The sequence below is a fragment of the Lepisosteus platostomus genome, chromosome 17, assembly GCF_059453375.1.
Source record: "Lepisosteus platostomus isolate fLepPlt1 chromosome 17, fLepPlt1.hap1, whole genome shotgun sequence".
Lineage (NCBI taxonomy): Eukaryota > Metazoa > Chordata > Actinopteri > Semionotiformes > Lepisosteidae > Lepisosteus > Lepisosteus platostomus.
In genome coordinates, this window is record NC_142627.1 from 9,770,476 (window position 1) to 9,795,267 (window position 24,792).

At 39.9% G+C, this 24,792-nt stretch overlaps 1 protein-coding gene and 2 long non-coding RNA genes across 8 annotated transcripts in view; 2 read left to right on the forward strand and 1 right to left on the reverse strand.

Annotated features, from left to right (window-relative positions):
* klhdc3 (kelch domain containing 3) overlaps positions 1–22,871 on the forward strand; it is a 38,961-nt gene extending 16,090 nt beyond the window's left edge. For all 6 annotated transcript variants that reach the window (XM_088610540.1, XM_088610541.1, XM_088610542.1 and 3 more), the window contains 3 exons: positions 15,865–15,938; positions 16,940–17,018; positions 19,291–22,871. In XM_088610540.1, coding sequence (XP_088466666.1) covers positions 15,865–15,938; positions 16,940–17,018; positions 19,291–19,357 — 220 coding nt within the window. In that variant the 3' untranslated portion in view covers positions 19,358–22,871. The remainder of the gene's footprint in view (positions 1–15,864; positions 15,939–16,939; positions 17,019–19,290) is intronic.
* Positions 34–11,814, forward strand: LOC148646098 (uncharacterized). The gene is made up of 2 exons (XR_015927995.1): positions 34–4,123; positions 4,666–11,814. It is a non-coding gene; the product is annotated as an uncharacterized LOC148646098 (long non-coding RNA).
* On the reverse strand, positions 8,494–24,205 carry LOC148646099 (uncharacterized). The gene is made up of 4 exons (XR_015927994.1): positions 24,040–24,205; positions 15,087–15,259; positions 14,598–14,681; positions 8,494–8,810 (listed from the first exon to the last, which is right to left on the reverse strand). It is a non-coding gene; the product is annotated as an uncharacterized LOC148646099 (long non-coding RNA).
* Positions 24,206–24,792: the final 587 nt, after the last annotated feature.

Consider the following 24,792-nt stretch of genomic DNA (forward strand, 5'->3'; position numbering starts at 1 on the left):
ATTCTGAAATACATAAAAGAAGAAAAAAACTTGAAAACTGCATTTACTACAACCCAGAATGAATCTTTGCATCATGAATTAAATTTCACTTCAGCCTCAATGCATACAAAAGAACATTTAATGTGATTGAATAATTAGTATCTTTATGTAAAGACACATTTCAATTGAGTGTGTCAGGAATGGGAATGTGTTTTTTTTAGGAACAAATACATTTGCAGGAGGAGGTACTGTATGTTCCTGCATTATAGCCCAACTGAATCCCTACATCCTACCTTCCGCTAAATGGAAAATATTGGGGGAGCAGGACAGGCAGTGGCACAGCACACCCTGCAGAGTTTGATTTGTGCCGTTTATTGCAAAGGAAGGAAAGAGATTCCTTTCATCAGAACGGAGACTTGAAGTCTTTTCAGGCTTGTAGTGCTTCCTGGATCTCCAGGCCCTGAAGATACCAGCCTGTGATAGGCAGCTGACAAGGTCTGGGAGAGTGGACTTGTGCTCATCTCGGAGTCCCTCTGATAGTACAGTAGCTGCGTAACAAGGTAGTTAACAGCAGGGACCAGACCTGTCCCTCTGAATCAGGCCCCATCAAGGGACACTTATCAACTGTCTGAGGACCAGCTAGTCTCTTATCACGCAAACCCCACTGGGCATTGCTCTGATAGCCTGAATGAAGCGGCTTTATAAAGAAATGTACTGCCACGTCTTTAACTGCACAGTCTTGGCACCTATGTGTTCTACCTTAACTGCCTAGCCCAGTATGACCTAGCTTATTAACCCAGATGACCATCTGCTGACCGAAAAAGATGTTTTTATTGTGAAAAGGCAGGATTTTGTTGTATTTGCACACTGCCCACCCCCCCCACCCCCGCCTTTCTGTGTTTATTTCACGTGTAAAAAGTGTTGAAGCAGATTATTACATTTATAGTAGTGATGTTAAGATGCACTTGGGGAATGGAGTATTTTTGAGATGGCCTTTTTCATGCCATGCAGCAGTGATGGGGACAGAGCCATGCCCAGACCATTTTTAAATTAAGAGATGAGGGGAAATATCTGTGACGTCTATTATATGGATTTATCAATTTCCTTAATCTGATACTTTTAAAAACAGATTTTAAGATGCACAGCCTGAAAAGAAAAAAAAACAAACAGAAAAGCTAATCAGAGTTTTTAATTTCTGAGGAAAAAAAACGTTTCTAGAAGGATTATTGAATATCGTTCAGAGTTATTTGCGGAAGACAATGTGAGTACAAAAGACTGTTATTATTAACTGGCACAGACGTGCCTAGATGTCATTCCTCTGGGGATTAAACTAGTGTTTGCTTTCAGGAATCATGATTTCCTGTCCACAAGAGATAGCAGAAGCCCTTGGCTTTTCGAAAGAAGAGGCTTTCGTTGTGTTGATAAATTATAGCCAGTGTCACAAAGAGAAATGAAATACTCTCCCTGCTGACATTAAACAAATTATCGTCTTCAGGATCAGATCAAGAAACACAGCTACATCGTTTTTCAAAGGAGGATAGACAGAATTGGGAAGTACATACCATTGAAGGCTTAGTGTGGATGATCGGTCATTGGTCCTGATACAACTTTGTCACATGCATTTTTTGGTTGTTGATTCTAAGTTGAGGTTCAATAGAGCATCACTGTTAAGATTCAGAATGTATTGGGCGGATGTGTGGTCCTTCATACACTTGTGTAGAGCTTGCTCTAGGTGTGTTTCCAGTTACTGTACAAATGAGAACATGATTCCTACAAGCACTGGAGAGCAGGACCACACAGAGGCAGAGCGGACTGCTGTCCTGTCTTGTTTGTTTGTGTTTAGTTTATAACACTCGGAGAGGGATACAGTAGGTGTCTTTCTTGCTTCGATGAAAGATCAGTGTTTTCTTTTCTAGGGTGGAACCAAATGAATACAGATTGTTTTGTGTGTTCTTTATGGAAACACAGCAGTATCCCTTTCTCTAGTTTTAGAAGCAAAATTATCTTAACCATTACTAATATTTGACCGCAATAGTAAAATAACATTGATCATTATTACATTACCATATACAGTAATACAGTTGGGCTTTGATATGAATTCATTTCAAGTTTGCCGTGTTAGTAAATAATAAAATTCATTTGCTCTCTTCACCCATTAAATTTTTATTTCCTAATACAAGGTGCACTTTTCCTAAGTGTTAGTACACCACTGGGATATGATTGTAGCTGCCTTGCTTTAAGAACCATTCAGCTGTATTTAATAATTCACAGAGAGGTACTGAAAGGCAATAACACATAATTTGAAGTCTATATTTAAAGGAATATTACTGTTACATTTTTTAAACATATTATATATTACAGTTACTACATGTTGCATTTTTTTATTCAGAAAAAAAAAACACAGTTAATTCCTTGTTCTGTGTCAAGTCTTTTCTATAGTACTCCTAGTAGTTTCTAGTAGTATTCTGGTCCTTCAAGACAAGAAATTGTTGCAGTTTTATTTTTTCTAACACTACTTAACACTTCTCCAAAGTTCCAACATACAAGAACAGATGCTCAAAAAATATTTTGTGCATGTATATATTCTTTCTTTTGTACCCTGAGAAAGTGTTGCTATTATTCTTTCTCAAATAGGCATCTTCATTTATATTTTCTTACCATTTATGATATTTACTTTAGTGGAGGAATTTGTTAAATGTAATTTATTGTTTTAGTGAAGCACAATAAAACGGTTTTGGTTTAAAGCATACTGTGTTCAAAGGGGTCAGATTTAGGTAAAAGGCAGCGCTACTCTAGGCTGGTTCTTCATGTGTTTCTGTATCAATGGGAATGCTGTAGATGTTTTCTGTACTGTGTTAAATATAACATGAAGTCTGTACTTGAATTATGGTGGTCTTACTGTGCCAGCTGGCAGACAATTTCCCAACTTCAGATGTATAGATTTTGAGTTAATAAGTTAATATGGCTAGTTCAGTATATTGATCACAAGTGTTGATCTAAAAATGGCAATGCTGAAGTCGTTCTGTTTCTCTGATTTCCTTCTTCGAATTCAATGGAAGGCCAGACTTCACAGTTCCCTCAGTTTTGGAATTGTTCGGGGGGGGGGGTTCTCCCATCTGGATCATTGCGTTCTGGGCGCGGACGGTATTTTTCTCAGGGACGGCGCGAGCGGCGAGTTACTTCGCATTCCAGAAGTGGCTGTGCGCCGGGAGGGCCGGGCCCTGTGTTAATGGCAGCTCCGTGCCTGGGCCCTGGCCATTCAACGCCACTTACACTAGTGTAAACAGCCCTGCTGGGTTGCAGAGGGGCGTGAAATTCTCCGGGACCTCTGATTTATTACCTTGGGGAGCCTAGAATCACAGGATCTGTAACTTTACCCGGCTGTTGCAGCTCTGCTTATCTCATTTACAAGATGGGTTTGTGCACAGCAGGAGGGGTCTGATTAACCACAAGACTGTCCATATGCATCATATAGAAATATCCACGTGGCGGGGCTTGTACTCTGTTTAGGGCAGCTAGCTACTCACAATCTTCCGGCGTTTGCCACGCGCCGTATCGCAAGGTTTTAAATATTTACAACTCATCCCTCCATTTCCGTGTCAGAATTATTATCACGCGCTGTTACAGTTTTGTTTTTATCGCAAAAACCATAATGGTAGTCATCAGTGCTGTCGTTAACATTACATCTGATTTGTAATGAATTGGACTGGTAACATTGCACTTTGCTGAATGGGAATGGAGACCGCGCAGTCCTTGTGCAGAGAGTATCCCAAGCCGGAAAGAGGGTTGTGTTTAGGAATGCTCTGCTAAGTGTCCTGACATTGAGGTCACTTATCAGTACAGGGGACACTGTTGTCAGCAAGTTGACCGAGCCTTCAGCAGGTTTGGAAGATTTTATACTCCTTATGCGTTTAGTAATGAAACTCCCAAGCGAGATAAATCCAGCAAAGAGCCACAGATAATATTAAAATTCTTGACTGTGTAAGAATCCTAATAATAATAATTAGAGTACCTTGCATTTATGTCGCAGCATTCATCCTGAAGGATCTCAAAGGGGAGAGAACTCACTTCACCCACCACAGAAGTGAAGCACCAGACCTGGGTGACACACAGCACCCCTCTGCACTAGCAGCTGCACTGCACAGTAGGTCAGGTGAATGAGCGAGAAACTGCTTCCCCAGCTGAATTATGGGGAAACTTCAGCTAAATCAGTTCATACAAGTGCAGAGTGGAATTTAGGTTGGACATCCGGGTTTTAACACCTTCTGCTCTTGCAAACGGAGCCTCGGGAACTCTGATGACTTAAGTGCTCAGGACCTCCGTTTTTATCGGTTTGAGCAACTGAACTGCCGACAGTGTTGAATTTTGTGTTTATTCGTGAGTAATATTATCATCAAAGCAAAACCAGTAAGATAATGATGATGAAATTGGCCTTTATAAAATAGATAAAGCCGATCGTAACAGTGAAAACGCATACTACAGCGGAGCCTGTTCAGGTCTTTTTTTTTATGTTTTATGGCTTAAACAGCATTAATGAAGCTGTCACAAATCACAACTGATGAGCAGCTACATGTAGCACCTGTAGTACATGTAGCAAATGGACAGAAGTCTTGTGATATCTACAGTAGCACAGCTCTGTCAGTAGGACCGCTCTACAGGTCTGATTGACTTGTGTTGTTCCAACAGTTCCGGATTTATACCATCATTCAGTGACCACTGCAGTCAAGAAGGGTCAGGTAGTGAATACAGTAATCTACTTTTCCGATGTGCTGTAGTTCTACAGTAAGTCCCACATCTTATGGATCTTCTGAGCTGGCAGGTCTGTATTGGTGACACTAATGACCTTTACTTTCTCTTGTGCAAGGAGGTGTAGCTATCCTGCAGGGCCTCTCCTCCTACAGAGCTGAGGCAGTGTCTCATCAGATGGGTTTGAGCAGACCTTCCAGGTGCTGATTTGCCTCTAAGACCATCTTGCTTGTTGGTGGCGGCCGGAGCCTTGCTGAACGAAACCAACCTGGGCTGAGCTTCCCCAGGCACTGGGGGCCAGAAACACCGGTTCAGATTGGTGTTCGATTGAAAATGTTGGGAAACGCTGCAGCGGAGATCTGAGTTGCCCAGCTTTCTCCTTCTGTGTCGTTCTACTGTATGTGGCAGCATTTCTGGATAAGAATTTGAAGTTGCTTTTGCATTTCCCACAAGTCGGATTTCGTTCTTTGGGCTTCCATGCTGTGCAGCAGAGCTGAATATGTTCTCTTCTAAGCCAAAATGGGAGCATTGTTCAGTGGGAATGGTTGTCATATGAGCAGTCAGATGAGGTTATGAAATAGGGTGGTTGCCATCACAGGAGGGGAAACATCACAGCTATGTCTTTCCAGAATTACCTTTCTGCCCTGTTTGTCCTGATTGAAATTCACATTAAACACACAGAAATGATGTACTTCTAAATTTTACGTAACACTTTTGTAAGAGGAATTAAAATAGTGCAGTTTAGGAATGCTGTAGGTTTGGTAGGGGGCAGTGTAGTTAATATGTGTAGAAATATTTTTCAAGTGCCTGAAAATCCACTTTGGCCATATTCAAGGCTTTCTGCAAACTATTAGATGTTAAACTTATGTTGTTGTGCTTAACAAAAGGAGCTTGGGACTTTAATGTGTGGTTTCCAAGTCATTTTGAAGTAAGTGTTGATCTCATTAGGATTTTTTTTTTCAATTTACAGAATTCTAAGATTCACATCATATTTCAGTTTTACTCTAGGATTTCTTAACCAAGGATTCTAGCCAAAGGGCACCTCGTTTACCCAAATAGGGATACCATACACCACCAGCACACTGATGGGGTCTCATTGTTCATTAAGAGGTCCTTTAGAGATGAGGTGATTCACCTGGGAAATGTATAGTTAGTAATATTACTTTAATTTTCTGAAACAATTCTAACATAATTCTAATTCATAATATCTCTTTTCTCTCCTCTAAACTGTATCTGTCAGATCCTATGTCAGGTCTGCACTGAAAAACTGGAATAATGTCCTGAACAATCAGGGGTCTGAAATTAATCTAGCCTGCGTAGTTTCTGCTGTTAACCATTAGGTTTCAGTCAAGTGGCTACTTCTCTGTGTGTGGCTCGTGAGTCTGAAATCAGGGCTTAATGGTGGATTAAAGGATAAAAGCTTTTAACAGTCGACAAATTGACCACCTTAACCACTGCAAATGACTAAATCCCAGAAACATTAGCAACAGCTAGTAAAAGAGTGGCCTCTGTGCTTTTAACATTTGGAGTGTTTTATTTATTGTTTAGGTTTAGGAGAGTTAACAGATTTAAATTCTATAAACTGGAAAAAGATAAAGTTAAAGATAACTGGAAACAAGGTGACATATGTAGCTTTTTGTGTGGTGTGTCCTTCACTTGTGAATATAAGTATGGTAAGCAGCAATTAAACTGTTCAGTAGACACTGGGACATCAGGACCATGCTGTGTAAGAGAGATTAGCCGTAATAAGAACATCACATTAGTGGAAGGAGTTACTCATCACTAAGTGTTTTTCATGTGTGGGAAGAGGTTATACATTTTGTAAAACTTTTTACATTTGCATTAATGTATCTATAAAAGGTGAACAGTGCAATTAGTTCTTCCCTTTTTTTAATAGATAAATAAATCTCTAAAGAAAGTTGCAGTATTTTATTAAAATTTCTTGATTCCATTTGAGAAATTATTTTTACACTTTTTATAATATCCTCTGAATGTTCTCTGATGAAAAGTTGTCAACATGCCATTGTCAATTTCTTTCCAATCTGTTTGTAACAGTGTTTGACAGACTCCTCTGTAAATACAGAGCTCTGCAGCCGATCAGAAGTCCTGACAGGCACTTTACAGAGAACATGTGGTGTCTCCTCTCTGACATTAACACTCCCTGTCTGACCTTGGTGTAGGCTTTTCCTTAAAAGCCATTTATGGGGATTATCAGATGGAAGCTGAGTATTTCACAGTATTCTCTGTATCTTAATCACCTGTAAAGTTCATCAGCTTTGTTTCTAAATTCTTATTATGTATTATTTATTTTTCATAACATTTCCTAACTACATAAGCATCTCGCAATCACCTAGCAATCAGTTCTAATTTGCACCCTACAGTATGTTATTACATAAAAAGCCTAGATTGAGTGGTTGGTATCTAAAAGAAATACAACCTACCCTATTTGAGAATTGCATATCAAGAGTTTTCTGTGCTGCCTTTTAAAACTGATTCACCCATAATTAAACAGTATTCTGTAATATCTCTAGAAATACAGTTATTGAGAGTCTGATGATTTTTTTCATTTCCAAGTGGCAGTGAAAATGAGAGACATGCCTCTCATTTATGTTTGCATTCTTTCCCTCTGCAATAGTATACAGTGTAGTCTGGAACTACAGTATCCGGCGTTTGTAAAAGTGCAGGATTGACAATGTTTCTCGGTAGTATGTAAGAAACAGCTAGCTCACCGACATCCACACACATGTCAACACTACACAAAGCGATCAAACCTTTCTAGCAATATAGTTTTTAATATGTACAGAAAGGTCTAGGCAACTTCAGTCTTGCTGTTCCTTTTGGAATGAGTGATTGAGTTTTCCTTTGCAAGGGCTTAGAGGGTTTAATTTCTGTCCAAACAGCCTGTGTTGTGTTCACAGTGTTTGGAAGCCTGTGGCTCTGGTGGGGCAGTGTCCTTTGACACAGCTGTGCGAGTTCACGGAGGGACCAGGGTGGACGTAATCTTTCGGTTAGCCAAAACAAGCCGACCCTCAGCAGAAACCACAAAATTAACTTTTTTTTCTGCTGCTTTATTTTTAAAATAAAGGTTCAGGTTGTTTGCCTTGCGCCTACCCTGTCTGTCATGGGGTCACCCTGAACAGGGAGTGCTGTGCTTTTCTTAGCCCCAGAACAGCCCCGCCACTGCATAACTGCCCTCTGTAGGGAGGAGGGAAAGACTTTGCCTAGATGCTCCTAAGCAGTATTTTCACTCATCCAGCACGCATGCATGAAAATATAAGAATGCAAAGTCCATAAACACAGCAGGTCTGTTGAACCTTTTAGACAGAGCCTGATACCATTGCTTTGTTCACCGCTTTGATGTTCTGCCATTACAGTGCATTTTGCAGTTCCCAGGTAGGAAGGTGTTAAAGTAAGTGGAAATAAAATGAGACAATTGTTTTTTTTTTTTTTAAACTATTGCACCCAGGATGTTCAAGGTGGGTGATATTATTAGCATTCCTAAAGAAGAAAAAACAGAATTCTCTTTGTGATTCCCTGTCTTAATGGCATTTAAAATTGGTGTCTCAATTAGTTGTCCAACCCAAGGGGTCAGCACTCAAGTCTCTTTGCTTGGTGCCATCATCAGGTTAACCTTGAAACAAGAGGGTAGACTAAACACATGCTACATTAACCAGGGCTTAAACAAAATGAAACAGTTGTGCCTCAAAAAAACCTATGCGCTATTTATTTATCATGGGGAAATGAGAACAGGAGAGCGCAGAGGGCTGATAATATAAGGTTTCTTATTTTTATTTCTTGGTTAGCTCTGTTTGTCTGCGGCACGGTCTGTTAATCCTGCAGATGGGGTTTTTCGGATGAGGTGTCCTGGGAGGACGACGGTCCGACACACTCTTCTGAAAGGCGATTCCACCGGTTGGGATTATTTGCACGTTTAGCGCTTGTCAAGGTCAGAGTGGAGATGCCAGAGGTTTCCATTCTTTTGTAGGGCCTCCCCTCTGCGCTGCAGATTTGGCTTGTCAAACATGTGAGGTGACCCTGGCAGGATGTGGGGCATCTCGCACGTGGCACAAGGGGGCCCCGGGCAGCTGGAGATAAGCGAGAAAGAGAAAAAAACTCGAGTTCATGACACGCAGGAGAACAAACCTTAACTTATCTGCGAGAGTCGCTATCCTTATTCTTCAAAGCAAAGTTTGACAAGCCTTCAGATGCTTTTAGAGTGCTCTGTATCTCCACATGCACATAATGGGTATCTCCTGAGCAGTGTGTGGTTTGTTCACTAGGCCTTTTAGTTGTGTTAGGCGGCAATTATCTGCTGGAGAAATCAACACAGGCTATAAAGCACAAATCAGAGGCGTCCTTTTGTAGATCCCTGACATTTTGGGATTCTCTGTATCCTGGTTTTACAGTTCGAAGTCGACTTTGCAAATGTATCTTTGTAAGTGCCATAATTACTGTTGATGCTATGAAACGATCATTTCTCCATCTGTGGAATAACACAGTCTCCAGTCGTTCTAATAACCAAGCGATAACCACGTTTCCATTTTTATTTTTTTAAACTAGATTAGGTATTATAGGAGGTTTGGTGACAGCTTTGCTGGACAGTTAAAGATGTTCTTTGCTGCTCATTCTCAGTCCTAACAGTCCAGTGAGGAGTAAATGATCTGAAAGTCTCCTACAGTATAGTAAGGAGAGCTGGAGTAGCCCTGAAGTTCCCTAATGGTGAATAAGGGAGACAGAAAATGGGCTAGTGGACAGTACACTGGGTGCCAAAGCTCTTGAAATGACAGGTCTGTTTTGCATCACGGATTTTGTTTCCATTTCCTCCCTTTGGCTGACCTTGAATACCGTGTTAAGAGCTGGAACAGTGTATTTTGTTCAGGAAGCGCATTATTTTTCTTTTGCCTGTCTTTAGTGTTTGCCTGGAGTGTGAAGCTGGCCATTGGGGACTATTTAAACAACAGCCTGAATATCCTATATAAATCACAAAGATATGCTTTTCCTACTTTTTTGTATTTTTTTTTTCGAAGAATATGTAATCTCCTTTTGCTGCTTCCTGGTTTAAAATCACTTGTGCTAATGAAAATGATAACAACTTTAAAGGAATCGTTTTTTCACGCTACGCCTACTAATACTATACTGCTGTTTTCCTGCTCTATCCTGTCCTCTGCATCTGCATAGAGTAACCATTTGGCCTGAAGTAATACTCTTATTCTTATTACAAGGTTAAAATACATAATACATAAGAGGTGTTGTAAATAATGTAGAATGAAAACAAATCCCTTTTTGTTTCTTGAAAAGAATAGAGGTGTTAACCCTGGTGTCCTGGCCAATTTTCCCCCAGGCCTGTTCAATTCATGGCCTCCTAATAATCCTCATCTATGAACTGGCTGCATCATTTCCACTGATAGCTGGTGTGTGGTGAGCGTACTTGTGCGTTTTGGCTGCCGTTGCATCATCCAGGTGGGTGCTACACATCTGTGGTGGTGTAAGGTAGTCCCCATTATATTGCTTTGAGTGGAGTGTCCAGGAAAAGCGCTGTATGAGAGTGAGGATTATTAGTAATAATAATAATAATAATTGTGTCAGATTGTGACATTTTTTAAAACCATTTCAAAGGGGAGTCCTGTGGGAGTGGAGAGCAGGGGCAGCCAGCCTGCAGAAAAGAGTGTGTGGGGGCTATCAGGCCGGGTGTGCATCTGGTCCAGCAGATAAGTTGTTCTTCAGGAAGTTATTGCACATGATGAGTTCCTTACAGCCCAAGTGGTCTAAGGGTTATAGGTCATCAGGAAGTAGGTACAGGAAGGGGGGAAGATAACTTTCAGAGGATGAAGATGGAATAGATAGGATCCAAGAAGGAATAACAATTCAGATGGTTGTGTCAGTGCTGGTTAGAAATGTCCAAGGAAGATAATTTGAATGTTTATTTTTACACAAAAGCAAATTGTCTAAACTTCTCTCTGATTTTTTTTAGACCTGATTAAGACCCCTCTAGAAAGAAGGTCTGGCCAATTGTGAAGTCCAGTAAAACCAGTCCTCATATCTTTAATATGTTGATTGTTAATTGTTAATCACCATCCTGTACCACACATGATTGCACTTTCCTTTGCTAATTTTTCATAGGCTAGCTTGCAGGCTGTATGTATCCTAACCTCGAGCATATCCCACAAATAACTACCATTTTATCATAACTACAATGTCAGTAATATTGATTTCTATGCTGTACCAGTAAATAGGTTCTTACTGAAACCGTGTTCTTTAAGGATTTTGAAATCCTATTTTGCTGTAGGAGAAACTATCTGACCTGGATGTCAGAACACCCCAGCAGCTATGTGTGCTATATGTCACAGAAATTATAAAGGCAATTTTGTTCTTTCTCAAGGTTATACTTCATACCCCTTCTGTTTACTAAAGCTCTTACAAATATGGAGTCCCATGAGACACATAAAACTGACTTTTTAGGAAAACGACCTCAGTAGGAATTGGAAGTCCCAATTAGACACCCTTACACAGAGTGTTGTGTTAAAAAGCAATCCCTATTTTTATAACACAAGGTGACTCGAGACCTTGTGCGGAGTGTCTTCAGGGTGCCCAGTGGGTCAAGGGACCTTTAACTGATTCCCAGCGTAGCTAATCGATCCAATAGAAGCAAATTCACACTTAATAAAACTCAGCAGATTGTGTAGCGGAATGACCCATCTGAGACTAGGGAACGAAAATAAGATTATCCCAAGGATTTTGTGACTTGAGGCAAAACATTCAGCTAACACTTTTTCTGTAATTTCTGCCTTCTTCTATTGCTAATACATAGACTCCCCTTTGCTTCGGGTTCAGTGTAGTCTTCTGCCAATTGACTTTGTTATTCAATGCTTGATGGGCTGAATGGCCCCCTTTGATTTGTAGCCTTTTGTAAGTTGTTGCTGCAACTGGGAAATGTATATGAATAATTGTGTGCATCGGTGAATATCGTGAAATGGGATGTAAATTAAAGAACTTTTTCAATCAGGTTTTCTGCTGCATTCTATCAAAGGGCATATAAACTGTCTGGGTGGCAGGGATTAAACTGATCATTACTGAGGACTAAAACAAAAAGGAACACGGTCTCATCAGCTTTACAGATTAGTTTTGCAGGTTTCTTGCAAAAGACTGGGAGAGATGACAAACACCTCCACTAATCTAACACTCCACGACGACATACTAAAATCACTAGAAGAATCGCAATCTGCTTTCTGCTTCTCTCCTCCACCCCATCTCCACCTTTGCAGCGCCTCACCCCTCATGGGGATCCCACTGTAGCTAGCTGGTCCTACAGCCCTCAGCTATGCAGGTTAAGCCAAAGCGTAGGCGTTTCCTGATTGGGCAATGTTATTCCTCTGGAACTTGTAACAAGCTTGTTTGATTTTGTTTTTGTGTCGCCCCTGTGGCACATCGCTACAGTGCGATAAGGCGTTCGCCCGAGTGTCCAGGTGAAACTGAGCGTGTCCAGTGCTGCTGAAGATCCACTGTCAGCAGATGGGGGTTATCACTGGCAGGTGCTGGGCTTTAGCACGCTCTGTCTTCCCTCATTAGTCACACACACCACACTCCGTGCTGATGGAAACACAGTAAACAGCTTCACAGAACAAGGCTCCAACAACACTTTTCTTGGGTCAACCCATTACAGAGGACAGGTCAGGTTCATGACTCTACAAATAACCACAGATAATAAATACTGGGCTTTCAAACAGCACAAAGCTATGATTGACTACGGGACTAGGTGGCTACTTTAGAAAGCTGTGAAGCAGGACCAGAATAGTGTATGTTCAGGCATGGGTTTGAGCAGCTCAGTTATTCTGTACAGCAGATTCTATGATGCGGTGCTATAAGGTTAACAACCCTAAATATCAAATTATTTCCATTATTTTGTGTCACAGTGTGACATGCCTTTGAACACCGTGATTTGCACTGCTGCTTCCTTCTTTATATTGGGGACATGTGATCAGATGATGATACATCTTTGGTTGTGGTCTCAGTTTGAATGTGTAAGTACAGGCTTGTAGAAGGAATTTAGCAAAGAGCAACAATTATTAGGCATTGATTTCGAAGAGTCATATGTCATATGAATTACATTTGGGACTTTGAAGGCGTTATTATTGAATCTTTGATTTATATTTACAGTGGTGTTTGCGGTAGTTTTCGTTTGAGTTTTAATTGGGTGAGGGACATTCTTTTTATACTTGCGGCAAACAAAATATTTTGTCTATAGACAAAGTAATCAATAATGTCTTGTGGGATGTTCATCTGTATATTTTAAGTTGGGAAGAAAAGGTTTACGGTTAAATTCATGAAACAGGTCATTGTTAATTAACATTTTAAAATGGGTTTTCCAAACAGAAGATAAAGTCCACTCCTTTCCTTCAATCATATGGCCTGTGTTTCTGTTATAAACAGTGTTTCTTTTCTGAAGCAGGGAAAAGCTGATAAAAGTTCCATCTTAATCCAGGGTGCTTGACCCCCTGGGTATCCGGGGGCATGTAATGAGTTCCCCAGCTGAGGCCTCGGATTCCTCCAGTCGTGTTTCCCTGCTCGGAGGTGTGCTTCACTCTCCGTTTGTTTGTTTGGGAAAGATTAGTAACATTAAATCCTTACAACATCCTGGAAAAGTGCTGGAGGTTCTTTTGAGGAGAACAGAGAAGGGCTCTTGTCCCAGGACCTGAGGTTGTTTCAGTGTTTCATTTTACAAACTTTCGTTTTCAGAGGACAGCTTTAGGTCCAAGACTCGTACACTCCAGATGGGTTTCATGGATAAGTAGCCTTTAGTGTTTACATATACTGTAGTGTCCTCGCGTGGTTTCTGCAGGCAGCAGGTTTTAAAGGACATGGTAGGACCTTTCGACCTGCATGGTCAGCTTTTGTAATTGTAAGTGATGTTGAGTTAGGAAAAAAAACGTGTTATATCTGTACACAATCTAAGCCTGTTGCTTCATATTGAGGTAAGCTTCTTACTGTATTCTGTCCCAAAATGGTGATTTCATAGCTGGTTGTTTAATGAAGTGACCAATAATAAATGGAAATTGCAGAATCCTCCAGATTGAAGTAACTTTAACGCCAAGATATTACATAGTTTTCTGGATCAAAATTTTAATGTCAGTGCTCCCAGCTTTTTAATTTTAATTGTCTGAAGTTGGCAGTTGCGAGGTTTTAGAAGGACTTTCAGACTGTGTTTTGGTATCCATAGTTGAGCTTCATGAGATTTGGAACATTATCTTTGCTCACTGGCACTTTGCTTTGGTCTTAATGATTAGTCTATTTAATTAGAAAGCTTTCAGGGTGGACATTACAGAAACACTAACTTTATATATATATATCCCTTTATTTACACAAGCACTTTCTTTCACAAAAAATATGTAAGAGATAATACATGGAATTCTAGAAATAATCTTTAATGTGGGCAATCGTTTTGTGTCTTTTCCCCCTTTACTCTGGAAGTGCCTTCTCTTAGATTAAGAACCATTTTGAAGCCTTTCCTTGAGCTTGGCAGGTGTTCAGAAGGGGAACCATCCTTGCATTTCAACAGGAAGCAGATGCAGAATGCTAATTCCCAGTGGCGGGCAGACGCACCACGCTCCTGGGGAGAGTGTTATCAGCATGGCCAGGCTGTCTACACTGTGAGACTCCCCATTCGCTTCCTCAGCACCTAATGAGCAGTCCACCTGATAATCACGCTGCTGCAGTGCCTATTTGATCTGTGTGTGAGGGTCGGCCAGGAGCCTAAACATGTCTCGCAAGGCTCGTTTTACATTTGTTCTTGAATTTGTACTGCGGAGATAAAGGCCGAAGTGACATGGTGCAGGGGGGAGCCAAATGTCATCAGGAAGCTCAATGGGGCACCTTACCTTGCGTCAGTCCTCCTGGTGTCACTGTCTTTGTAGAGGCCCTGCAGTCTGGCGAATAACTTTCTGTTTCATTGGCTGCAGTCTCTGAGTATGAGGGTGAGGGATAAAATGAATGAAATCTAGTGGAAGAAGTATGTGACTCTAAACGTGGGTTGATGGCATATCTTTGGATATATATGTCATACATTCTATTCATACACACACGCCGTACTTGTGCTTAGGCAATGCTGTCTCTTGTCTTGCGTCATTGGATAACTCCTGGTTGTGTTCCTTGCTGGTTTTCGTTACTTTACTTGATATAGGTGGGAAATAATGTGAGCTCTTGATGGCTTCCTAATAGTTAAAGATAACTTCATGCCACTAAAAATAGAAAGAAATGTGCGTTTTGTTTTATTTTTGCTGTGCTGACTGCTTCATTGAGACCACACCTACGGCTTGGAGTGCCTTTGTGAGCGAGTGAAGTCACTGCTTTTGATGTCGCCCACTTACCTGCAAGACCGTCATTCCCAGCAGGTCCTGCTGTCCTAAATAGAGCCAGCTGTGCTGTAGAGGCTCTGCAGTGCGCAGTGTGGGTCTGGCAGCAGCTTCGCGATTAACAGCAGGACAGTAACACTGCATCTCCGCATGATTCCCTTCGTGATTGGCTTCACATCCTGAGGCTGCTGATGTAGACAAGACTCATGAAGCACATCAGTGTGAAATCCTATTTAAAAACTTTGCCTGCTTTCCATTAAAAGTTTTCATGCATTAAAATAGCATTGAAATGCTATTATCTACATACCAGCGGTATATCAAATCAAATCAAATATTTGTTTCTCTTTTCTTTAACATAATGTCATCATTATGATCAATTACAATTTGTGCAACATAATTTCAATGACAATAGATACAAGTACTGTACTTATCCATATAGCTGTGGACATTTGTGTACATTAAAACAGAACCCCTTAAACATATACAGGTGAGTTGTCCTGTTCAACTACATGAGAGAGTGATAATCTTTTGCTAACTTAACATTTTGGCCAGGAGTAGTCATCAATGTAATAAGCTTTGTTCTGAAAGTTGTATTTCCAGTTTACATACAGTAGTTCATTTTCTGATAATATTTGACAGAAATTGAACTACTGTAGGTTAAAACAATGGGGAAAATAGAGTACTTGGTTCCTGTTGTAACAGCTTTTGGAGCTTACAAATGTGTTCTGACTTTGAGAAAGAAATGTAATCACTATAAATCACATACTGACAAAATAATTTTTCTTTCCTTTAGCCCGTGTCCAGAACAGGGAATGGGAGATGAATTCAACCTCATGGATCATTCTGACTTGTACATCCTAGACTTCAGTATGTGATCTTAATCTTTTTCTACATACTTTTCCTGTTTACATCTTTTGATCTTCAACAACCCACCCCCCAGCCCTCACAATTTTGCTTTCCCGGCAATAAGATGGGATTTCTGGTAATAACACGATACACTTTCAGCACGGAAGTTGGGAATTAGATTCAGATTTCAGGGATGGCAGGAGATCCATACCTTTTAACTTTCCCTGCCTTCATTTACATACAGTACTGTACCCTCGGCCCTTTTAAAATATTTCTGCATGTTAAGCTCCCCCTCCATCACAAAGCATTTGTGAATGATCACATTTGCTAAGCCAGTCTGAACATCCATGCAGTGAATCCATGTATCAGCTAGCAAATTCTTGACGCAGGCTGAAAGACAATCTAACACAAGGTGCAACGAGGTGGAAAAGGGACAAGCCATCTCTTTGATCTGTGTTGAGGTTAGTGTTTTTAGTTGAGGGTATTAATGAATTCCTCCGACTCACTGCACTTATTGGTAAACCGCCAGACTTCTGTTTCAGTCTTATTATGTGGAAGTATCCACATGGGTGTGATCTAGAAGAAACATTCCCTAAGTCATGTCTGTGAGTAGGTCATAGAATAGCTTGTCCTTGAATCTTTGGTAAAACACCTGTTTGTCTCATATTAAAGAAAAAAAAATCTTTGAAACAGAGTATATGGAGAAAGTGAGTGATATTTCCTAGATCTAAAGAATCCCGTTCTCTGTAAATTATCTGTAACCAAGTCAGGGTATTGAGTTGTCAGGAATGACAGCACCACTAGATAGACAGCAATTTGCTACAGTACATAAACGAGAAACACTGGAGTCACCATTATGTACAATATAACCTAAGCTTTTGTTTTTGAGTGGTTTAAGAAATTCTGTGTGTTGTTTTGATACCAAAGGAATTCTTGTTGTTCATTGGCTTCACTTAGTAATCCATAAGACTGCAATAAAAATAGCCCTGACATCTTACTGTTCTTTTTTTTTTATTAATAAGGCCCCAATCTGAAGACATTATGCAAATTAGCTGTTATTCAGTACAGTCTGGACCAGTCTGGGCTCCCACATGACATCAGGTAAGAATTGTTCCCCTTTGGTTAAGGCATTTTTTTTTCTCATTAAAAACAAGCCTATTGGTGGTTTTCCTTATTTATTTAGAAAAATGTTTGGTCTCTTTAGGCCTCATAAGCTCTCCAGGAGGTTATTTATTCAAAGTGAAAGGAGTCTCTGACTACAACCGTCAACAAAAGAACTGAATGTAGTTCTAACTTAACCTTCCCTCGCTGAGAGCAGGGATAGAAACTGCATTGCTGCCTTAAAGAAGCTTTTAGGTGCTGTGGCAGAGGGTGAGGTCAGAGTCCAATTCACTGTGTTGCCCTTATTAAGGGTTCTCTAACCTGACTGAGGGGCACCTACTCCCTCTTACCCCAGAGCTGCTGTGCACACAGTGAGTGTGAGGGAGTTTGAAACCAGAGCCATAGATAACAATCTGAGGCCTGACCTTTCACCTCTCATCAGGTCACCACTAGACCTCGTCAGCAGCCAGCTTCTGGTTATCGGATTACAGCAACTTAATGTTAAAGCTTTCCAGAAATGTTATGGGGACGGGGAGGCAATGCGTCTAACCCACCACAGATAGTTATTCAACAAGCAAAGTGGTCACTACTCAACAGCTTCCCCCTGTGTGTTTTTCTTCTGCTGCGCCATCTTTGAGTTGTTTATCAAGGCAGGGAAAGAAAACAGACTGCACCTCATGACGCAGAATAGTTACACATCACGAGAAAGAACACCCACTTCGGCAGAAATGAAACCTAAGGGTGCTTTTTGTTGTTGGGGGAAAACGTAACCCCAGACTTGTTCATAGATATTTACTCTAAGTCTTTTTTCTGCACGTGTACACACCCAAAACATTTTGTATTGATGATCATGATATCGAGTCTTCTTTAATGATTAGAAGTGCAAAATCTCTCACAGAAAGCAGTAACAGAGAAGAAAGTCTTTTTTATTTCATCTTGTCTGGCCTCATTCTTATTCTATTCTTTGTTTTCTTCTACATCATTTTCTCCCTCCTGTAGTACTATGGTATTTGCCACATGTGAGTTTTATTAAGGTTCTCTATGTGCAAAACTAAGCTAAGATGCTTAAGAACATGAGGTTACAAGTAAGAGGCTGCTGTTATGCTTGTCTGGAGCTCACATGGTTTTTCAGTAGCTGAGCCAGCAATCCAGCATGCCAGGATATCAACTTCAGCAATATGGCAGGGTAGCTGGCTCCAGACTCCCACCACTCATTGCGTAAAGAAGTGCCTCCTGTTCTCAGTTTTTAATGCACTTCCATGTAGTTTCCACTTGTGTTCTCTGTTTGTGTTTCACTCTGAGGAAGTCCACCGGATTGACTTTATCAATGCCTTTGAGGCATTTTTAAATACCATGTTGAATCATCCATCTATCCGTGTTCTGTTAGCTTCATCTAATCCAGAGTCGTGGGCAAGCTAAAGCTTATCCCCACAAGCAATGGGTGCAAGGTGGATACACCCTGGATGACACATCAGTCCATAGCAGGGCACTCCCACACCAGGGCCAGGTTTTCCAGAAGCCAATAAAGTAGGTTTTCCAGTATGTCTTAACACTGTGGGAGGAAGCCACATGAACATAGGGAGAACTTAAAAACTCCACGCAAATAGCACTTCAGAGCCCAGGACCCCAGTAAAGCACTGTATCACCATACCACCCTACTTGTACAGTATCTTTTTTTCTTCAAGGCTAAAAAGGTCCATTTCTTTTAGCCTGTCAATGTAAAGTTATTCAAATTCTCTGGACTAATTTCAGAGTTGTATTATCTTTTTTGCATCTTGGCACCAAGTTTTACACAATATTCTAAATGAGGTCATAGTAGTGCATTGTACAGTTCTAATGTAACATGACTTTTCTTTGTACTGTTAATTAAAAATGCCTCTGGAAAACCAAAGTGCATTAACTGTGATTCATTTCCGCCAAAAACGTTTTCCCAGAAAGTTGAGCCAGGAGTTTGTCTACAGTGGGACAGACCTTTGGACCTTCATTCTTAAAAGATTACATGTTATTTAATAAATGCAGTATATGTAGGGTTTGACATTCTAGACTGCAGGTTGACAAGAAAACACGTCAGACATAATGGACATTCCAGTTATATGTAAATAGAATCTGTCTTTGTAGACTTTGGCGTGGTCAAAATGCTTTAGTGGGATCTAGAGCACTCCTTTGACTTTAGCACTGTTCAGCTGAACTGAGATGACCTGACACATGGTGCTCCTGGTAGTCGCGGTAAACAGTTTAGGTGCTCATGTTTTGTTCTCCCTCTCTCCTGCAGGTGGGAGCTGACAGCTATGACAACTAACAGCAACATCAGCCGACCGATTTTATCCTCTCATGGCTGAGTCCACTCATCTAGACCTCGTGGTCTTGCTGGCCGCACAAAACCCAAGCAGGACTTTTGATTATCTGTAAATTGTAGAGCCAGGGTGCGTTCACGGGGAAAAATTGCTAATTGCTCTTCAGTTACGGAAACTTACAAAAATGCAGTACAGATTTTCTACATGGATCCATCTGGATTTCACTTGGACTGTTCCAATGTTCTCAAACTGCAGAAAAAGTGCCCATTCTCTTTGTGTTTTAGCATCCCTTTGATCTATAGACACTGTGCGTTATGCATCTACAGTATACATTGTGTCTCCTCTCGCCTACAAATCTCAATTTTAAAACCATTGTTTTGTTTATTAAGGGCTCTAAAATTTGTATGGTTGAATAAAAAGAAGTATGAGGTGAAAATGACTACTGAAACAAATAGGTTGAAGAGCATATATCTAATTCAGTATTTACTTTAAGGAAGTTTTTTAACATTCTATCGAGAGAAAAAGGCAACACTTCTCGTTTCCTCCCTTTTCTCACAAGCATCAGCATATTCTCACAAACCGCAGGGTTCTGAGATTGAAGGATCAGCGCCCCCTCCCGATAACCAGTACATGCAGTTGATTAATTTCATTTTGTAGACACAGATAGTTACTTCTTTAGACTGGAAAACTGCACATACCTTCTTATTGGATTGTTTTGTACATGCTTGAGGCAAAATCTTTCCAGTGCTGGGTGGTCTTCCTTTTCTATTAACCATATAGCATATTTATGCCAGCATTGGGAAATGTGTCTTGGGTGCAAAATATCACCTCAACTTGCATGAAATCTGCACATTTACATCAGTGTTTTTTTTTTCTGTTCTGCACTGAGCACTGCAGCCACTGCTGAAGGAAATTACTGCTGTCCTTTCGCCTTCCTGTCCAATGCCCATGATGTTCTTGAGTCACATTTTTTCCCCACAGTAGCTCATCACATCCGCTGTATGACGCTGAGGAGGAACAGCAAAGAAGCACCCTGCGCATGCAGGTGTGTGACCCACATCACAGCGATGCATGCTACCATGTGTTCACCGAGTGTACAGATCTGCCTTGGGTGTACTGTACCTAGAGTATTTTTATATGCAAACAAAGTACCTTGTAACCTTGAAGTGTTATCTTCTTTTAATACCTTTTGTGAGGCTTAATAAGCTGTATGTCTAGCAATCCTCTTTTGTAAATTTTAATACCAAATGTTTTAATGTGAAATTCACCACAGAAGACTTTATTTTTAACAAAGGCACTTTGAGGGAGCTGGCACAGTACTGTATAGTACTGTATTGAGGTGCAGCCCTCATTGAACTGGTATTTCTTTGGGTTTGTTTTTCCAGATGTTTTTGTCAAAGAAGTGCTGGATTTCTCGACGCCGTTGAATTTAACCACCTACTATAGCAGTGTACCTACTGTAGCACCTTATTAATCAACAATAAGATATTGTGTTAAGACTGCAGTGACTCTACTGTTGTCCAAAGTGTGTGTTTTTTTTCCATGTTGCTTAGTACGTTAAATCATCTAAGACGCTAGTCACTCATTTTGGATTACACAAATTAAACACCTGAGAGAATGGTGGTTATAACACAATCTACTGTGTGTTTTCCTGAAGCGATGCATGCATCAGAAAACAAAGAAATGCTAAACTCTAATGATGGTTTAATAGGTAAAGGTATATATAATAGCACTCAGACAACGACTGTTATGTTCAGCTGACTAGAATTCATTCATTTGAAGTTAAAATTCAGCTGGAGTGTCATAAATAAAATGTTCAACCCCATGAGTTTAAAGGAAAGAGTATTGGACTGATCATCTTGTGGGTCCAAATACAGAAAATGAGGAGAAAAACAGATATTCCCTGCACCGATGCAGAGAAAAAGTGATCAAATGTAAAAATATGATAGTTTCCATCAAATTGTATTATTGACTGATTTTAACAGATGTTTTAATTAATGGTGTTTTGGCGATGTGAGGGGTAAAAACTATTTCTTTGCAGGTTCTGGCATGTATGGAATATCATAACACTTCTGCTAGCAATCACATGAGTGTTCAATTTCTAATTCGTGGTCTGCTTCCCTGGAGACTGGCATCCTTTACAGGTCCTTTAATTTTTAATATACAATCATAATTATGTAAACCGTGTTAACATCCAGTTACTAAAATGCACATTCAAGGGCTGTTAGTAATTGGGTGTTAAGTAAATGCAAGTTATTTTCTCACCACAAAATGTACTTTATGTAGTTCGAATAATCCCTAGCAAACGTGTTCACTGTATTTTTTTTAGATCACTAAACGAGGATATGTGTATTTCACCTGCATTGTACATCCCAAAGTGTGGAGTGAAAGTATGTAGTTTATAATTTTTTTAAAGGTGTGCAAAACTTTACAAATGAAAAAGAGAAGATTGAACTTTTTGTCAAACAACTGTATCAAATATCGAATAAGAATGTTCCAAATAAATGGTTGAAGGCAGCCTTATGACCACTGTGCACACGTGTGCTTTACTGTAGGGCTCACCAGTGGAATTTTATGAATAATTAATTTAATTTATACAGTGCTTTTCAACCCAGGGGATTCCAAATCGGTTTCCATATTCAGTGGGAGCAACATCATCCACCGCTGAAGAGTATTCCTCACCTAGGTGACACAGAAACCATTCTGTACCAATTCTGTAGCCCCACTGCACACCAGATCAGGTGGGTGAAGGAGTGAGAAATTGCACGAGGTGTTTCAGAACAGCTTTTCACATTAACAGTGAAATAAAATATGTTAAGTACCTCCTGTCACAGAATTAAAAAAAAAGTTGGTTTAGTTTTTACAGCTTTACAGTTACTGGAGTCAAACAGTACACATCCCAATATTTAAAAGGGACCGAACGTTAATTTATCACATCTCTAAAATCTCTTTGAGGAAATAATAGTTCAGCATTAGTCGGGGGCAATTTCTTTTAGGACTTCATGGGTTCAGTTCTTACATTGGATTTTACATGAAAAAATGAATACACTAAAACTTTGAGATTACTAAAATGAATATCATTCATTTTGTTTGTCTGTTTTTTAGATTTGATTTTAATAGGCTTTTTTGCTGGGGTGTGTCAGGGGGTCATTTTTCACAGGATAGACCATAATTTAAGATTATCTTTCAAGGTAAAAATGCAAACTGAATTTAAATGTTCTAAAGCTCATCTTCACAAGTATGTCATTATTCTGGAAATCTCAATGGAAAACAAAGTTTGTGCTTATTTTCATAATACAGTTAATCAACTTGTCATGACAGTGGGGTCTTTAGGTTGTGGTAATGTAATGAATGCAGAGTAAACATACACTACTGCCCTATATCTTGTTTTGTTCAGACGGTAATATTCAGCAGAAATACTAAAAAAATGTTTTCCTAAATTGGTGGTATGGAATGTATTAACATAATGTGTGGAATTTTATGAGACTTTTGAGCTATTGGTTTGAGAGTCTAGATTAATACTGCACTGATGTAATAATTAAAGTTAAACCTTTAATAACAGAGTTTCTGAAGTTCAGTACTGTGCCGAGGGACAGGAACTTATTCCGTGGATAATAATAATAAGGAACTTATTATTTACAACTCAAACCATTCACATCACAGATATCAACAGGTATCAAGTATATATGATTCTGTCTCAGATTTACCTCAGTCTGCACATGCATGAATTTTACAGTTTTATTTCATCTACAGGAACAAATGCCTATAGGTGAATTTATCCTTGATCCATCATTGCTTTACAGATTTTGCCTTTTGAAACTCTTTTTGCGATGTACAGTACACAGTGTTTCTCATCAATGTGTGGCTGTTGATTGTATTCTTATTGGATGGTACTGTATATACAGTTATGAGGGTTATGTGAATTAAGCAGAAACAGAAAGCAGCTGTTTGAGTGCTGGAACCAGATCAACTATTTTATATTGATACAGCAACAGCTTATAAATGGGAAACAGTAAAGAGGTTCTCAAAGAGTAGACAAACACAAAAGACCAAGGGAAAATGAATAGCTAGCTTCTCTAAGGCTTTGTGTTTGTTGTTTGCTTTTAGTTTTTCATAAATATGATTTATCTGCTAATAGTAAGCCAGTTTTACCGTGCTTAAGTATACAAAATATAAACAGCTGAAATGCTTTTTTTGCCAATAAAATAAATGCGCAAGAAGCTGACTGACTTGATCCAAATCCAAATGTGGTCTGAATCCTGATCGGCTTCATTCCGAGTTTTGTTGGAAAGGACCATTATGTTGTGAAGTTACCTTCAACTGAACCAACCTAACCATTAAGTTGTCTTTAGGATTTTGACCAGCGTCTGCAGTATAGCTGCCATTGTGAAGGCAAAGGTTAAGTAGTATGTCATCATGACTCCCTGGCCCCTGACTGCGTGCAGTATCGGGTTTCCAAGTGATGTCCACTTCGGCGTTTTACTTTAACCTAATAATACCGGTGTTGAATAATTGCAAAGCAATGCTGATTGAAATAAGTGGCAAAAATATACTTAGCTACTGCCCTCTTGGGGAACACCATTAAAGCGTGAAAAAAATCTGAATACCAAATTGACCATAAAAACTTGAAAAAGCTGTAATATAAGCAATCACCTGCAGCAACTGTACAGGAGTGGAAGCTTCATCAAAGAGCCTACCAAAGACATTGAATCGTTTCAACCCCTTACCTGCCAGTCGTATTGATTACTGGCCTTGTTTTCCCTTTAATTTCCCAGTTTTCCTCTTCAGTAGACGGGGCTGTATTATCAGAGATATTCGTCTCGGGGCAGGCTGGAGACAGCCACTCTGTCTGGCCAGGCAGATTTCACACAGGGCACAAGCAGTAGGCATAAATGCGCCGTTAGAAAATGGCAGACCATTTCAGAGGAACAGTTTGTTCATGTCTATCACCACGCTAAGAGCCAGAGTTGTGCTATAAAGTGAATGTTATCTCCAGTGTTAAGTGCAAGCTGCAGACGGGAGGTCACATAGACTGGCCAAAGAGACACGTTGTCCCATTTCAAACACATATACAATACAGCACAGAGGAAGTCAGTCCGCTGTTGGCCAGTCAAAACCCAAAGAGAGTGGTCATTTCAAGTGTTAATACTGAAGAGATTTGCTGGAAAATGGCTTTTTCATTTCCCTTTTGGTTTAAAAAGCAATTCCTGGTCTTGAAAGCCAAAAGGCAGGCATGTTTTAGCTAATGCATTTCATATAATGATACATATTGGTTACTGCAAAGCAATTAGTGTTAAGAAATTGAATGTTGTTTTTTTAGGGGTGCAGAAAGTTAACCTCTGTTCATGCGTGATGTCTTGTGGACAGATGGGCAGTTCAATTGAAGATTTAAGGAAGTTGAAAATCATTTACTGCTATTTTTTAAAGCTTTTAACACTTTATAGACAAAAAAAAATTGATTACTTCTCAGTCTGTCTGAA